Source organism: Perissodus microlepis, chromosome 20, assembly GCF_051167445.1.
Source record: "Perissodus microlepis isolate ML-2025 ecotype Zambia chromosome 20, ASM5116744v1, whole genome shotgun sequence".
NCBI lineage: Eukaryota > Metazoa > Chordata > Actinopteri > Cichliformes > Cichlidae > Perissodus > Perissodus microlepis.
The window spans coordinates 32,587,796-32,606,003 of NC_140480.1; the positions used below are offsets into that span (position 1 = coordinate 32,587,796).

General features: G+C 41.7%; 1 protein-coding gene across 4 annotated transcripts in view; it reads left to right on the plus strand.

Annotated features, from left to right (window-relative positions):
* The window catches only part of LOC146364974 (membrane-associated guanylate kinase, WW and PDZ domain-containing protein 3-like), a 60,908-nt gene that overhangs the window by 33,595 nt on the left and 9,105 nt on the right, over positions 1–18,208 (plus strand). For 2 of the 4 annotated variants that reach the window (XM_084917995.1, XM_084917996.1), the window contains exons 13-19: positions 80–716; positions 1,088–1,151; positions 1,542–1,760; positions 2,245–2,529; positions 16,242–16,436; positions 17,206–17,282; positions 17,652–17,798. In XM_084917995.1, coding sequence (XP_084774121.1) covers positions 80–716; positions 1,088–1,151; positions 1,542–1,760; positions 2,245–2,529; positions 16,242–16,436; positions 17,206–17,282; positions 17,652–17,798 — 1,624 coding nt within the window. Of the gene's footprint in view, positions 1–79; positions 717–1,087; positions 1,152–1,541; positions 1,761–2,244; positions 2,530–16,241; positions 16,437–17,205; positions 17,283–17,648; positions 17,799–18,208 lie in introns of all 4 variants that reach the window. The other 2 variants (XM_084917993.1, XM_084917994.1) reach the window with 1 other exon arrangement.

The following is an 18,208-nucleotide window of genomic DNA, read 5'->3' on the forward strand; positions in this document are numbered from 1 at the left end:
GGGAAAAGTCCTGCGCAGCTTTAGCAGTGATCTTAGAAGTAATGGTGCTCAGCCTGTTCCACTCTGCTCTTCCTCACAGGTCTTCTCTGATTCGCTACAACAGCAACACTCTCCCCGCCCTCTCTTCCACTTCCCTTCTCCAACATCAGAGCTCCAAGTCCTCAGAGAGTGACCTGTCCACGTCCACGCTCCCCATATCCTCCTCCACGCTCCCCATCACTTCTTCATCCTCACACACTCTTACCAAACTTCCGCTCTCTCAGCCCGAGACGGGCCTCCTCCAAAACTCCACCAGCTCCAGCAGCACAAACAACACCCCCTCCTCTTCTACACCTCCTGGTCCGCCTGTGCATCGCCCACTGATGCCTCAGACCTCCCTCGCTCTGACCCCACCCAGAGACATCCCACCCTGTGGCTTTAACGGGTGCCCGGCCAATCACCAAGCACCCTCCACAGCATCCAGAGGAAACCCGGGATTGGTGCTCCCCCTTGGAGCCGGGTCCCCGGGGACAGCCCACGGCGGGGAGCTCGTGCCGGTGGCTCTCAGCCGCAGTGAGAGCGGGGGGCTGGGGTTCAGTGTGACAGCAGGAGGAAATGGGGGTCAACAGGCAGTAGTCAGGCGGGTTTGGGATCGGAGGCAGTGCCTGTCGCTGCAGTCAGGAGACATTATAGTGAAGATCAATGGAGCAGACGTCCAAAGCTTCAGCTTCTCCCAGGTAAAAGATTTTTATGGCTTTATCACCTCGCTCGACCTTGATATTCCGACTGACGTTAGCTCAGCAGTGAACAGTTGGTCTTTGGGAAGAGGGAAGCTCTCATGGGTGCTCATGGGAGTTTTGTGGATATTTCCCCGTATATCCTAGAGGTGTTTTATTTCTGTGTGTCAAGGAAAGAGAGATGGTCCTGTTTAACCTAAAAAACAAATCCTCATCACAGTAGTTTACCTGCCTCAGCCCTCCTTGTTACTACTGACAGACATAGCCATTGGTTAATGAAAACTAACCGATGTCTAATGTGACGTGATGAGTGGGGAACACTAAAGAAGTTCCATCAGAAGTAATAAACACGAGTGTGTTTCCTTCCTCAGGTGCAGAGAGTGCTGCAGGAACACACCAAACAGGGAGAGGTTGTACTTCTGGTCTACAGAGGAGGTAGATATCTGACGCCCGTTACCCCAACCCTAATTCACTGATGACTGTGACTGTTAATAACACCAATGCAAATCTAAGTATGTCGGGCTCAGGCTGCAGGATGTCTTCGTCTCATCAGCCAATGATTGTGTCATAAATGTTTATGCATTTTGACACTGGTTATTTTTGGTGCAAACTAATCAATGTTATTGAACAGCATAGGTTATCCAGCAATTCCTAGAATGTAAATAAGCATGCAGAAATGGCCAATAATGTGTTTAGACTTAATTTCTATTGTCACTCACTGTTTGGTTAACTTTAACTGGTTAACTGGTTTGATTAACTGCTTAACTTTAGATCATATCTATATGACATAATGAGAACTTAAGGGTTTACTCTTTCCTCCATCAGCTCCCGTATCCTCCCCAGTCGTCACCCCCAACATCTACAAACGCCTCATCATCCCACACGGAATGACGGGCCCTTCCTCCTCCCACCCCAACACTTCAGCCGACATGCCTTCCCCTTCCACGGGTGCCTTGGTGGGGGGTATTCCCCCACTCAGCCAGGCTGGTTTGGCCCTTGAGAGTCCCCAGGAGGGTCAACTACCAGCAGCAGGGAACCACCAAGGTAAAAGCATCCAAGAGTAGTAGTGAGGTGTGCTGCTAAGTGAGTGGCGACTGTGCCAGTAGCTGTTTTTGTTGGTGTATAAGTGACATGATTTCCCAGTTCTGCCTCAGAAACAGCTCCTGCAGAGGAAAATAATAAATGCATTTATTATTTAACAGAAAATTGGAAAACAAAAGGCAGATATTTCAGCATTTCTACACTTCTACATATTTCTACTTAACTATGATGGGCTGTGTAAATATTTAAGTAAAATACTTTTTGTTGTAAAGCGAGAAAGCCAGAAAGAGGCAAAGGAAAATCATTTATTAAGGGAATCATTTAACAAATCTTGTGCTCTCCAAGCAAATCCAAAATGCCAGGTTTCTTTAGAATGATTATTTTTAGATGATGTGGGTCCCACAGTGTCGCCTAATTCTTAGCGATAAGCATCTTGAGATGACAGATGTTGTGACTGAATACAAATAAAGCTGAACTGAACCCTTAGGTGCCCCTCCTGCCCAGACGCCTAACGGACCTCCAGCCTCGGCCCTCATCCAGAGCACTAGCTTCCTGGACTCAGTTCCTGTGACGCTGACCTTAGAGCCACGTGACTTGTTGGGCGTGGAGGAGAGCGCCGGCGGCCCTCCTGCACTCAGAGAGGGCGGACTAGGAGCCGTTCCTAAGGATGGAAGAGGAGGCGGAGGAGGAGTAAAGTCAGTGGATGTGGAGCTGAGGAGGCGACAAGGAGAAGGCTTTGGATTTGTTATCGCCTCTCAGGAAGTGAGTGGAGGTGAGTGGCAAAGAGTCCTCCGTATGTCCAGCTTCTGTCGGCGTCACCGCCTGTTATATGATTGAGTTTTCCTGAGATGAACCAATTCTTCATCTGTACACATGTTCAAGGTAAAAGTGCAGTGACCACAACAAACTACATACATTTAGACACAAAGAGGTCTAAATGTATAAAAAGCAAAGATCCAGCTGATGCCTGGTACTTTATCTCTGACTGCTGAAACTGAACAGGTTGTTGTTGTAGAAGTCCAACAGTAAGTTTTGTTTATTGTGCTGATATGGAGAAAGCACAAAGACAGAGCCAGCCTACAGAAATCAACAACAAACTCATTGACAGGATGCAGAGGTCGTGGTTTTGAGTTTTGTATTTTAGGTCATCTTTTGAGGTTATATTTAAGTCCTGGAGTTTTCAGTTTGTTTTTACCTCCCCTGTGCTCCCTGTTTCCTCGTATCCAGGCTTAGTCTTTGTGTTAGGTCTTTTTCTGTGTCATTACTTTGTACTGTATTTTGGTGCTGTCTCTTGTGCCATGTATTTAGCTTTATTTCCCATTTGTCTCATTAGTTTGATTTTGTTCACCTGTGCCTTGTTTTCCCCAGCTGTGTTCTCTCTCCCTAATGACATCATGCCTCTATTTAAACCCTCAGTCTGCTTGTGTTGCTTGTTAACCTCCCCTTTGGGCCCCTGGTCTGTTTAGTATCGTAGATTATTTTCCTCACTTTATCCGTCCTAGTTTGACATTCCTATGTCTGACGCACAAAGAAGTATAACAGAAACAGAGGATTCAAGAAGAATATACCTGAAATGGACAATAGAAAAACAACTGCTTCAACTTATCATTAAGCAAATGTTGTTTGGATGGTCTAGTGGTTAAATTGTGGCGATGCTATTCTTCAAAAAGAAAATTTGACTGTTCATCCAAAACAAGAAGAGAAAGCAAACAAGTTATTTCCATGGATCACTAAATGGCGACAAATCAAACTGTTAGAAAAAGCAGGCAGTCAGTTAGTGGAGAGAGCTATTGGACTTGAAAGGGACTTTCATTTGGTAATATATGTGATGGATAAGTAAGAAACACAACCTCTCTGCTTAGCCTGAGGGGAAGTGGGTAATTTAAAAGTAAAGGAATTCAGTGGGCTGGATCACAGAGTTGGAAATGTTACCCACTGACACTTGAAATGGGTTAAAAATAAAACCTATTGAAATCCTTCAATCTCTCTGAAGATATAGGATGACAAAAAAATAAAAAAAAGAAATGATGGAAACTTGAAAATTGTTTTTCAAGCCTACTGTTCACCAGCGATCCAGAGCTCAAGTTCATATTCAAATAAACTTTCAATAAACAAACATCTGATTTTGGAGGGAAGGGCAAGACTTTTTATACTGGTACATTTTTGGTTTCTGTTTGAACAAGCTTTGGTGCATGCAGATAAAATTTATCGGTATTTGTTTAAAAGGACCAGAGGAGAAACAGGAAGTTTTGAACCGGATATCCATTATGTTCCATCTGTACATTCTGGCTACAATAGAAGCTCAGAAAAATGGCTTCGTCAGCCTCAGGCCACTGAGTTACCTTACTGATATTTATACGTGTCTGCTGTGATTTTAAGGCACTCAGCTGCAATAAAATAAAAGTTACTTGTAATAATTACAAAACAAGAGCACTTAGCTTATAAGTAACTATAACCCTGGGCACTAGATTTGCATATCACACAGTTTAGTTTGGGTTAATAAGCAACTCGTTTCACGTGTAAACAAGCCGTGGGTGTACAGGGAGGAATTAAAGCTTTCAGATAAAAGCAGCACAGTAATACATAAATGCAGTCCAATATTCCCTCCTCCTGAAACTGTGGTGGAGCTGACACAAAAAGCAGCAGAAGCTGGACACAGTACAGTAGCTGTGCAAAAGCACTGAGGGATTTTCCACAGCTGGGTTTGTGGCGACTCTCTGGTTGATTTCAGCTGCACCTGAGCTTCTCTGGTCGGCATTCAGCTGGAAGGAACAGAGAACTGAGCAACAATGATACACAACACTCCACTGCACCTCCTCCTTTGGAAATATAACAATCATCTCCACTGTTAGCATTCCTCCCCCTCCACATGAGTAATTTCCCTCCCACCGCTATCTGCTCTGCATAAGCCCCGCCCCCTCTGACTGTCCCTCTATCACTCACTGCAGCTCAGCTCACTCAGTCCAGCTCCTGCTTTTAGAGCCGCAACCTGCTTCACGCAGACAGCACAGAGAGACAGAAGGACAAACAGTGAGGACAGAGAAACAAGGACAGTGCATTGTTGAGGTCTCGGCTCGGTTCAGGTCTGAATTATCCATCATGTTGGAGCGACTGCAGTCAGCTCTGAAAACTGTCAAGGACTCCAAATGTAAGTTTTAGTTTGGATTTTTAAGCTTTCTTCTAAATTCAAGGCTGACTTGGTTTCTGGGAGGTCCGTCCATCATCGTGTCTGTGCCTGAGCCGTATTGATTTTAGAGTCCTGCTGTGTGTGGGTCAAAGGTACTCCTGAATTTGTACGTGCACTGCTGTGGAACAAGTTTTCACAGCCTGCTCCTCTTGTGATTTGTTCCCTAGTAAAGTTTTTTTAAGAGGGTTTTCTCATCTGACTACAGGCTCTAACCAGATCGCCTGTGAACCATTTATTGTTGGGGTGAGGTTGCATAAGAAGAATCATTTCAGAAACCTTTCAACACTGTTATCTTAAATGAGTTTTGTCCTGGGTTTGCATAATAATGGAAAACCTACATAAAGCAGTACATTTGAACCCTAACCAACACTAGCTTATTAAGAAAATAAATGAATGGGCAACTTAAATGTTTTCTTTCTCATCTAAAGAGCCAGATGCTGCTGCTTCTTTATGTTTGATGATTCTCATCTAATGTGAGATTCTTCAAAGCTTCCTGTGGGGGATCTCTGATGTGCGATATATAGATTGGGTTCTTATATTATGGATGGAAGATGAGTCATGTAATAGATAAAGAATAATGACAAAGGATAAAATCAAGGAAAGCTAATGGAACACAGACTAAACTTAATGTTTTGACTTCAGTTTTTCATCTAAATAGACTTAAAAAAAAGAACAAATTACAACAAGTAAAACAACAATGATGCGTAAAAGTGTCTCAAAATAAGAAAAAGACAACATTTGTAAATCTGAGGTCTTGTCAAGAAACTAAATCAGTGCTTTTTCAAAGTTACTAATACTTGTTCCAGCATCTTAACATTTTGTCACTACCACGTCCTTAAGCTAGCTTTAGGGTTGTCAAAGAGAGAGGATTGGCAGATCCCAGTTGATACTAAAAATTAATATCAGATTAGATACTGAGGAGTCCACTGATTCATGTTTGTCCACCACACAAAAGTGAAGTTTTGTGAAAATACAGTTGCAGTGGCAGCAATAATTGTTTCTGTTTCTGGGTGTCAGTGGCATCAGAGTCCACAGTGTACGGGACAAAATAACAGGCTTTCACACTTACTGCAGCATCTGGAAGAAACACTTGAATGTAGTCAGAGCTGGTAACATGTTTATCTCCAGCTACTATGAATCTGTTTCCTCCCTTGCTCCCTCTTTAATCTAAATCCTTCTCCCTTTTATTCCTTTCTCCTTGTTCTCCTCCTCAATCTGTATCAGCTCTCAGGAATGTCTGAAAAACTTTCACCTCATTGAAACTGTGTGTGTGTGTGTGTGTGTGTGTGTGTGTGTGTGTGTGTGTGTGTGTGTGTGTGTGTGTGTGTGTGTGTGTGTGTGTGTGTGTGTGTAAAGCTATCCTTGTGTGGACCAGTTTGAGTTTAGACCTTTGTGAGGTGTCTGGTCCTCACTGTGGCTCAGACTGTATGATGTGGTTGTGTACAGGTCAGCACGCCTGCAGTTCAGCAGCAGCTGGTTTGCCCTGACTCTCAGCTCTGTCAGTGACCCCACTCTGTGTCATATGACTGACACAGAGTGGTGTTCAAGATTTCACTAAAAATGATGATGAGTGAGCTTCATTTAGGGTAAAGGTTTGGTTACTGTCGGTGGAGCTTCTGGTTTGGGTGGAACAGTGGAGCAGTGGTTAGCACTAGTGCCTCACAAGAAGGTCCTGCTTACCGACCGGGGCCTTTCAGTGTGGAGTTCACATGTTCTGCCTCGTTGGGTCTCTCCAGGTGCTCCAACTTCCTCCCACAGTCCACTGACATGCTGGTTTGGTTTACTGGTAAATCTAAACTCTGTGTTAGCAGTGCAATAGACTGGTGACCTGTCCAGGTGTACTAAACCTCCGATGATGGCTTGGATTCCCATTTGTTTCTAATGTCAAAGTATATAACTAAAATCAACTAACAACTGATTAATGATGATTATTTTAATAAGCTGCTCACTGCTACTTTCAATAGTGACAATAACAATATGTTGGGGACTATTTCCAGCAGTGGAGTGATCCACATTTGAGGCTTCAATGACTGTTTGGTGTGGAAGTATGGTGTTCTGTATGACAGAGTCAAAAATGAAACGTTTTTGGATAAAAGTGGGCTCTCGAGCAGAGAAGAAATTAAAACTATGTGGCTCAAATACTCGATGCATTCAGCATGAGTTTAATATGCACATTAGATTTCTTGATGAGAACTCTTTGTCAGTTTGAAATGCAAAGTCGTCTGGCATTACGTTTCAGCTAAATGTTTTTTTTTCCATATATATTATCCTAAATATCAGGGACACTGTTTTTTTTTTTTTTTTTTTTTACAGATATATAGAGAATAAAGAAAATTATTTTACCTTAACCAAAACACGATTCGAGTCTTTCCCCTAAGATTCACATTATCAGGACTTGTTTTGTATTCCCACAAGAAAGTTGAGTCCCTTCACTACGACGGTCTAAACAGATTTATGTTCCCACATCATCACGAATGCAAACATGCACAGGGCTGAAGAATGAGCTTGGTAGCAAATTTCAATTTTTAATTAAATAGTTCTTTAATTTTTGTTACCTTTGCTGTTTTCTGACCATATTAAAACAATGTGTGCGCCTGTGTGTAAGTTATGTAATATTAAATCTTCATGACATAACCCTTTGAAATTCACTCAGAGCTTAGCTTCATCTGCTGGCCTGTTTGTGTCCAGATGTGCTGTCTATTTCCAGCTGTGGTTCACTGTTAAAGGAGTCCCAAAATAAACATGAGAATATATATGTAGCCCGTATTAATCCTTATAGTTCAACTATTCCTCTCATTTTCCATCTCTGTGTTTTTAATTATGAATGATAGTTAAATAAAAGATTATTTATAATATCCTGGATCATTCTGACATCAAAAAGAAGTCATGTTGTACAGAGGTTTGAGAAAATGTAAACACTTTTCTAATGAATTTCTGGTCTCAGTTGCTAATTTCAAGCCTTACTGAAAAGAAACAACATTGAGTTGTAAATTATAATTCCATTTAAAGTCAAAGGGACAAATGAATACATTTTCACCATGAGCATGCAGCATCCCTGGGTTTTTCAGTCACATGTGACCCCTTGTTTGGCTTCAGCATCCAAAGATGGTAATAGCAGAATCAGTCAGCAGCAAGAGGGCCTCATTAACCCTATAATGCCCTTTGTATCATATTTGATAGATGAGTTTCTGACACCTCTATCGCATCAACATGATCAATACTTGCCATAATTTCAAAATGTTATCGACAAAACTCTTTTCTTTGTCTAAAATTAACATTTTTGCTAATAAAAAGTTGCCAAAAACGGCCAATGTATCAAATGTCAAATCATAAACATGATATAGCAAAAAAAAGTGAATTTTATTATAAGGGTTAATAAACATCCCAGTTCCAAAAAATCTGAATTTTCTGGCTGTTTCTTGATGGGTTGGGTTTTACAGGGTTAACCAATGGGTGACATCACTATGGCCAGATCCATCTTTGGCTGGAAACAAACACCAAATTATTTAAAAACTGACCCGTTGTTATACAGCTCAGCCAACTCCTGCATGCTGACTTCTTTCCTGTCCCATTCCAGTCACACTATGAGCAGCAAAGCTCACTCCCATTCTGCATGATTCCCAGAGGAATGCCGTGACTCAAAGGATTTCTGAAAAAACGTCAGCCTGTGCTCCCGAGGCGGTCGTGTGTCGAGTGTGAATGCATCTGTTCGTGCTTTAGCATTCGGAATAGGAGATGTTAAACTTTCTATTAATAGCAGCTTTAATCCATAATTCAGCAGAATTATGAGCTGGGCTGTGTGTGTTTGACAAACTGGAGCGCAGGTGACTTCAGGCTTATTGGACTATGAAATTGGACAGACACACACATTTGTCTTTCAGCACTTGTGAAGACTTCCTGTACATGATGCATTAACGCGCTTCTTACCCTGAACCTGAACTCTCACCTGTGCTCTAGCAGTCTTCTGAAGCTCTCTCCCAAGGTGAGCTACAGACTCAACGTCCTCGCAACGAGAAACATCCTCATGTATTTAACCATTCACCTGTAAAAGTCCCACAGCATAAAACTCCAAATATTAATACTCAGACATCATCTGCTTATTGCGCTGCTGACAAAATCTGTTTATTAGCATAACTCTGACTTTCTAAACACATAGAATTCAGTTATGTCGTGCTGCAGTGACGCGTGCTGGTATTACTTGGTTACATATGGTCATATTTGAGTATTTATATTAAATTAGAGGCTACAGTCTGTATATAAATGGGAAGCATCAATAAAATCACTGCAAACATTCTGCTATGACACTGCTATAATCTGTCATAAAAGTGATGACAAACATATTTGAGTTACAGCAAATCAATCAGACAACAAAAGTGAAAAACACTCTGATCGCCGTGTTGAACCTCAGGACTCTGTGTGAGGCTGAGTTTACTGAAACTGTGAAGTGATGTGTGTAAAAGTACAGATTATAATTTGCCACTTCATGGTTCAGGCTGATGACCCATGGCGACTAGTGGGAGAGGCATGACTTTAGCCAAAGTTGAAGGTTTATCAATCAAAGTTATTGGATTCAATATGATTGGAATAAAGTGTAATAATAGGTGCTCCTGCTGTTCATGTGGTAACTACCTGACTTTGAGGATGCTCCGACAGCCCCTCCTGCAGATGGGGGGGCATGTTGCTCTTTAGGGCTGGACCTGTAGGCTGGCTTTGCATATGTGCAGGTGAGCCTTCTGAAGCCATTCAGAGGTGGGACTAAATCAGTAAGCAGGGCAACGATAATGCTGACAAAAAAACAATAATTGGTTGTGGCGTACATAAAGTGACTCCAGCACCTTCTGGGTGTCTCGTAGGTGAGGATATTCTGGCATGTCCTACTGGGAGGAGACCCCGGGGTAGATGGAGGACATGCTGAAGAAATTACATCTCTCAGCTGGCTCGGGAACGCCTTGGGAAATTTTCCGTACTATATTTTATGTTTTGAGACTTCAAACTGCAATATTGTGAGGACTGATTCTTAAATAACGCTTTTCTACTGAAGCAGTCTAAGTGCTTTATACAACGTGCATCATTCACCCATTTATAGAAGCACTATCGAACATTTACACAATGAACACATCAGAGTCCCTGAGTCACCCCGAGATTGAACCACCAACCTTCCAATTAGTGGATTACCTGTTCTACCTCATGAGCTACAGACATGTGGACTGTAGATATAGATGGATATGAAATTGTGGAACATATTGAATATAGAAAACTCAGCAGATACAAAATGAATTTAGGTTTTTGTTTTTTCCAAGAGCTCTTTGTGTGCTTCCCCAACATCTAAAGGCATGTAACTGTGTCTCCTGGGGTTGTTTTTCACTCTAGCAGACCTAAGGCTGGTTTAGAGCCAGAGCCTAATCTGAAATACAATTATTCATGTTTCAACAGTCAGAGCAGCGTCTCTTATCCGGGGGAAAAAGTTCCAGTGTAGCAGGTCTAGAATCAGGAGCCACTTACATCAGGGGTGCAGGATTATCAATACCAAATAAGACTTTATAAGCCCCACACACAAATAAACTGAGCTTGAGTAAAAATTAATTTAAAGCAGCAGTGTGTAGAAAACTACTGAGTTTATTTCTTTTTTTTTTTTTCATTTATAAAATGCCAGCTGGTGATAACAAAACATCAAATGGCAGGGAAAATGTGATGAATGTCATGAAGCTAGCTGTTATGTGTTGATGTTGATATGTTAACATGGCCTCTAGCCTTTTAGAAAGAAGGCAGAGCGGACTTGTTTGCGACTCTGCACCAGCAGAAAAGCACCTGGGTTCATGTGGGCAGACAGGAGGTATGTGTGATGTTTGAGGAATGTGGAAGAGGTCTTATGATGAGGATTTATTCTGTGTGCAGGCACAGGAGGGTCTTTTGGCAGCATAACAACGTCAGTAAATCGTTTTTGGTATTATATTCAAACCCCAAACAACCAAACAGCATCGTTTCTGAGCCATACACAGAAAACTGCATCAGAGTTTACCACAAGGACAGTAAATAAACAAAAACACGATGAGCCGCCTGACCAAAGAGTCTGGATCGTGGTGCTGGTTGTGGTGTTGTGGTGAAAATCATGAATGTTTAGTTACTTTGAGATGTCAAGCTGAATTTTTCCTCAACAGGTTAATATTTTATTGGTTTTCTTTGTGCAGCACATCTGGAGTCAGAACTGTGGTTGGAGAAACTGATCTAGCAAATGTTCTCATACATGATTCATCGAGTCAGACCCAGAGACGCCTCACACGGAAGGAGAAGGAAATGTCCAGAAGTACGTGTCAGAACATGTGAAATAGTTGTATGTTTGAGCAGAAAAAACGGCTGAATAGAAGTTTGATTTATGGATTTTTGGCACAATTTTTAAAGTTTTTTTATAGTTTCTTCAATAATTTAAGTTCTTTAACTTGTAGTTTCGGTCCCACACTTTACCCCGCCCTACATCGAAAAACAAGAGACTTGTGTGAAACTGTCGACGTGATGTGTGAAGCTAAAAAGGAGGTTGGTCTTTACTTAGTCTCTACTTTGTTTTTACTGCAAAACTTTGCCAGAGCCTAAAAAAATACATTGTTCAGTGGACCAAGAGGGAACACGGGGCACTGTCATTAGGAGACACACAAGACTTTATCCTCTGGGATGGGGGGGGGGGGGATGATTTGTAGAGGACACAGTTTTTGTATCTGTAAATCACCACAGTTGGTTTTACATCAGACAATTAAGATGTGAGTGCAGACGTGTGAGTTTCAGCTTTATTTCAAGGGTTTTACAAAAACCTTTGCATGAACTTTTTGGGAATATTTGAATATTTTTATGCACATCCCCAAGTTTTTAGAGGCTTAAAAGTAAACAAGTTAAAATGATTTTGAATGTTTTTAATACTTGAATGAAAACAAGACCAAATGCTGCATTTTTACAGGTTTTTACTGCCGTCACCTTCAGTTGCTGCTTGTGGGTCTCTCTGCCTTCTGTTTTCTATTTAATAACTGAAAAGCTGCCCTGTTGGGTTGAGATCAGCTGACTGGCTGTTAATTCCATTTCTTCACCTTGAGAAACTCTTGGGTTGCTTTTACTGTCTGCAGCTGCTGTTATTGGGTCATTGAAGGATCTGTCCTAATCTGAGCAGAGAGTATAACCATATACACTTCATAATTCATCCTGCTGCTTCTATCAGCAGTCACATGATTAATGAACACCAGTGACCCAGTTCCACCAGTGACAATGACACGCCGCGAGAGTGTTCTTGACATGGTTAGATGTTGTAAAATTGTTTTTCTGAACAATGGAAAGAATTCTGTGATCATGCACTTCAGGCCAGTCCATTCATTGATTTTACCAGACTGTTGATGTTTTACCACTTGTAAAGTTCTTGCTCTCTCTCTTCTTTACAGTGAAAAGCTCTATAATACAAATTCAGCACTTTGAGTAAATTAATGATGTCTGCTTCATTTGTAATCAAGTAACAAAGAAGCGGGCCTGACCATGAAACTGCTTTGTCCTCTGAAAATGTGAGACTGTGTATAGAAACTATGGTCTCATAGTACCTGTGAGACCAGGCTGCTATCGTCCTGTAAGAAGCAACTGGATATGCATGAAGGCAAAGGCAGGGAGACGGATGTGTGCACAGAAATACAAAAGACACAAAGATTTGTAGTGACTTTATCAGTTTTGGGTTTTTCTCATCGCTCTCTGCCTGCAGCTGTCAGCCTGGATATTATCACACTTCTCCTCCTCTGCTTCACTGAAGCATATTTCTCTCTCTGTAGCCTCGCGTTGCCTCCTCCACTGACTGAACACAGTGATCTCAGCACTTTCTTATCAGCTCACACGCTCGCATTCACCCTCCTACACCGTGTGTTTAAACAGCGTTAAATACACACTCTTTTGCCTCTTTGATATTTTAAAGCTTCTTAAAGTGACTTTAAAGGAGCAGGTGGGATTTTTGTCCTGCTTCAGTCCATTCTCTGCGAATCCTGTTTACATCGCAGTCCTGCCGAGTGCAGGTCAGTTTATTTGTTCAGGCTGTGTGTCACGAAAAATTCTCATGCAGGTTTTCTCACGTCGGGGCAGCCTCTGTTTAATTAACTTTCAGCTTCATTTGAAGTAGTACGTTAATCCGCCAGAGTCAGTGATAAAAGCCAGCTGCATTTTTAATATTTTCAATATATATTTTTATATCAGATTATATCCTGTCCATTCATAGTGTGCACTGAACCAGCCAACAGGTGATTTAGAAATATTATGTATATAAAAGTTCATTTTGAGCTCGTAATTTTTCAACTTTATAAATTTATACTCTACATAGGAACCCTTTTGTTCATTCTTGTACCTTTTTATAACTGTATTTTATTTCTCTTTGACTGCTTTTTGTTGCTTTTTGGTCATCTTTGCCCATATTGCATATCTTTATGCTCATTTCTTATTGTCGCCGTTATCATTTTTTAAACTCCTTTTAGTCATTTTATGTCACTTGCTCATTTTACAAGTGGTTGCGCCCATTTTTTTGCCATTTTTATGGCTGTTTTGTGCATCATAAGTCAGTCAATATGCAGTGTTTTTGTTCTACATGCCCCTAACAGCTGCTGTCTTTGTTAAACTGGGTCATGTGAGCAGGTTACTGTAATCAGGTGAGCTCTCTGGCCTTCAGTCACTTCATGTTTTATCTCCTAGACTTTACAACCTGAAACTCTGTACACAGTCAGGCGTTGGGACTCAGTGGTGGTTTCAGGGTCATCGGTTTGTGTATTTGCTGGTCATGTGACCACGCAGTCTGTTCAACCGGAAACGTTTTTTTCTTTTTTGTTTGTCTTCCATTTTCTTTGTTCTCAGCGATTCAATGATTAGTGTCTCTGAGCTAGAAAATCTTTCTGAGAATTTCCCCCCATGGTCCTCCCTCCCAGAGATTTCAACACTACACTGGCTTGGATCAACGTGTGTGTGTGTGTGTGTGTGTGTGTGTCTGTCTTTGTGAGGACTGTCCTCACTTTAAAACAGACATTTAAAAGGATTTTTAAGGTTTTAGATTTGGTTTTGAGCTTCAGCTTTAGTTTATGTGCACTTAGTATGCGTGTTACGATAGAAATAATACAAAGGCATAATTCTGTATGTGATACCACACTATGGGGACTTGAACGGGTAAATAATTTAATGCTACATCTTTGGTTTAAGGTTAGCTTAACTTCTGACCAGTGTGAATCTCCAGAAATGACTTTAAACACTACATTGGTGAACTTGGCTGTTACAAAAACAAACTCCTACAAATGTTTTTCCCTCAGTTTAGTGATTAAAAAGGAAAAAAAATGAGTTCAGAGCAGGATCGAGCTGAGATTAACTGGTTCTAAACAAGATTTAGTATTGGTGCAAAGTCCACCAGTGATTAATGAACGTGCTCAGATAGGTGCACGTCAGAGTGCCTCCATTGTGAGATATATATATATATATATATATATATATATATATAAAAATAATAATTTGATAGTAGGGATGGGAGAACTGGCTATTGTAGGAAACCGGTACCCAGTAGTCCAGTTCCTATCGATCCTGCTTATTGGTTCCTGCACTCGCACTACAATCAGCTGATGTCAGTTCGCGTGCCAGAGGAGGAAAATAGTGACACAGTCTGGAGTGTGGACATTTATTTTTATTGCACAAATGGTAAAGTGTAAAACTGCATCCAGGACAGAAACAACCGCATTATGCTGCTTGCTAACACAACTTCGATGCAAGCATCTGCCGAGACAGCTTTATATTCTACAAAGAGAAAGATCTTAGGGACGTGTGTGTCCTCATTAGGGACTTGTGTTGGTGTGGGGTTGTAGCCTCAGGTTTATATTTTCAAATGGTGATAATGAGACATTGTGCTTCAGCCATATTACAGAGTAACATGAAAGTAACGAGTGTAATGAGAACTTGTTCCCGGGAGTAAATAACTGCACCATTTTTAAGAAAAGTGTTCTGTGGAATATGCGTAATAATGATTTTTTGAGTAACAACTCCAACACTGATCATAACAAAGAGGTGAAATAACACGCACAAACATTTGACTACAGCATGCAATTAATTTGCATGAATATTATTTCTTTATTGCTGCTTGGTGGTGGCTCAACCCAATGAGAATCGATTAGGAATCAAGTCGATAAATGATATTGATAATGGAATCAGAATCACTATATTCTTATCAATTCCCTTCCCTATTTGGTAGCATGGCTCGATTATGGCTTCTTGCGCTGACATGGAAATGCATGACGCAGGGAGAGCACGCTATCCTGCCCTTCCATGTACATATGTGAAAACCCCAGAGGCAAGGAGCGCAGAAGCACAGCACTCAGAACAGGCGTCAGTAACAACACGACATGGATTAATTCAGAAAAGGCCATAGCAGGAGTGCCTGGGGTGGAGGTGGGTTGCAGAGTGGATTGCACATGTGCAGCAACTTTACAAAGGTTAAAGCAACTCAAAGATTACTTTCTTTAGGAAATTTGTGTCAAAGGTTTTCAGTTTGATTCAGTTTTCTGTTTGGAAATAGTGCACGTTGTACTGTGCTGTGGTTCCCCTCCTCCCCACTAACACTGCTACTGCCTGCATCACTTTCTCTTCATGCTAGAAATGGGAACTAAAGTTGCCAGAGTCCCAGTCTTTATATGTCTTGGCAGGTGGGCAGGGCTACTTTAATTTTTTTGAAGTAGTTGTAGTTTTGAAGACAAAATTACAATTACAGGCAAGTGTACATTATACTCAAACGTTGCTCTGTCCAACCTCACCAACACGTTTCTGTGACGGTGTTTAGGCATCGATCCTGCCCTCACAGGACGCCTTTGGGTGTCATACAGGAGTGAAAACCAGATCACTGCTGTGTGCGAGTCTTTGTTTCTTTGTTTCTACTCTGTGCTGATAGACAACAGTCATGTGACCACCACAGGTCATACCAACACCCTGCAGATGGTGTTAATGTGGTTTGACTGTGGGTCTTTCTGCTCCTTTATTTAGCTGCACCAGCTGGTAGTTCAGCCAAGCAGAGTGAACAGGCCTCAATTATTAAAACTGAAGCACATGTATTATTACACAGCAGCGTGGAGAGAATACACAGCGTCGGCTAAAGTCTCACAGTTCTGAGTAAATCCTGTCCTAATCGTTAATTGTACTTTTTGGAAAAATATTTGGGAGATTTCAGTGTTCTTATTTGTCATTTCAACTCCCCAGTCTGTACCAAAAATATCATGATTTGTCCAGGTGATGTTTGACCATGTGACCTCTTTCTCTCCTTTCTCCAGCCCCATCGCTGATGTCTCACCGGTTCGTGACGGTGCGTCGTGGCAGCCCGGCGGCTCGCAGCGGGCAGATCCAGCCCGGAGACCAGCTGGAGGCGGTGGAGGGTCGGCCGGTCGCAGGTCTACAGCACCGAGACCTGGCCCAGATCCTGAGGAGAGCCGGGAACACACTGAGGCTGAGCATCACTCCTCGACACCGTATGAAAAAACACAGATACACTAAAAACACTTATACCTACAGTAAGGCCAGTAACTGTAAATAAGCCTTTTAGCTTCCTTTGCTTCACTTTTAAGCCAGCTTTCTTCTGATTGGTTACCTGAAGTAAACAAAGCAACTGAGCAGCAGGCGGGGCTTCTGTGCAGCTGGTTCTGGTTTCTTCCTGTTAAAAGGGAGTTTTTCCTTCCCACTGTCGCCAAATGCTAGCTCAAAGACGGTTGTGTGATGGGGTTCCTTTATAATATTATAGGGTCTGAAGCTTACAATATAAAGCACCTTGAGGGGACCAGTGTTGTGAAATGGCACTGCATAAAGAAACTGAACTCTAATTACTGCTAAGCCTGTGAAAGTGGAGCTTGGACATCAAATACTTTACAGAGAGCTCTAAAGTTAGACACAAGGACATCACAGTATTATAGCTTATACTTGTATGGCTGCTACACTAGCCGTGTCTCTCCAGTCACACACTAAAATATTTTCCTTAGAATAATATTGCTTCAGCCTTTAATATCTCTGCCTCTCCCTCTATGACAGCTGAGGCTCCAGCCCCCCTGCAATCCTGAATTGAATAAGCAGTTACGAAAGTGGATGAATGATGAAATATTTTTCCTAAACTGCTTAAATTAACAGATTTTGTACTGAAAGATAACACTTATCTTTCACGTCTTGATTGCCTAATTCTTAAATCTACTGTGATGGTAAATAGAGTCATCTCATCTCCCTTCTCATTGTCTTTTTCACTTCTTCCAGATTCCTCTTCCCTGACCGAAGCCGCAGATCTGGACATAGATGGTCGGATGATAAAAGGACCCAGAGGGAGGTCAAAGGTCGGTTTAACTTTTGTTTTGTTGTAGTATTACTTTGATCGGCGACTGTCATCTTAAGCCTTCTTCACACATGAATTGCAGCCCTGAATTTGTCTTGACATGTGGTGCATGTGAGTGCACAAATGACCAGGTGTAGATGTTCCACTTTCTGCACATCCTACTGAGGACAGGATGTGCAGGAAGCACCACCTAAATCAGAAAGTGTTTCCAGCTGTGCAAAAGTGTCTGAAGCAGACCACTTCCTGCTGTGTGCTACATTTACATCTAAATTGTCTGAAGTTTACACTGGAAGACAGCTGTACTGTGGGACTGTCATTAAAGAGGCAGTACTGTTTAGTATCAGCAGTATTGTCTGTCTGTGTCCAGCAGGAGGAGTCAAAGTTCTACAGCGTGGACCTGGAGCGAGGTCCTACAGGTTTCGGTTTTTCTCTGAGGGGAGGCAGTGAATACAACATGGGACTGTATGTACTCGGGCTGATGGACGGGGGGCCAGCCCAGCGCAGCAACAAGATACAGGTACACATGTACTCGTACTATTTAAATACACATACAGGTACAAAATGCAAAATCCTGTTCATCATTTTAGATTTAGGTTCAGGCTAAGGTGTCAGTCGTTAGCTGTTTCACAACAAAAGTCTTAGTGAGGAGAACGAATTCTTGTTTTTATTGTGAAAGAGGTGCAGGAAGTCTTATTGGTTTTTTCTACTGATTAAAACCCTTCATTAATACTTTAATGCAGGTGAATCTATATGAGAGGAAAATAAAATCTGTACACCTTAAACATTAATGTGAACAGACGATCACAGGCATCCATTAAAAACATTTGGACATATTTCAGCATCCTGATGAAACGAATGCGATGAGAAGTATTTTCCTGACTCGGTAGAATAAACTCTGACAGTGAAACCATGAGCCTGATCCAGGAT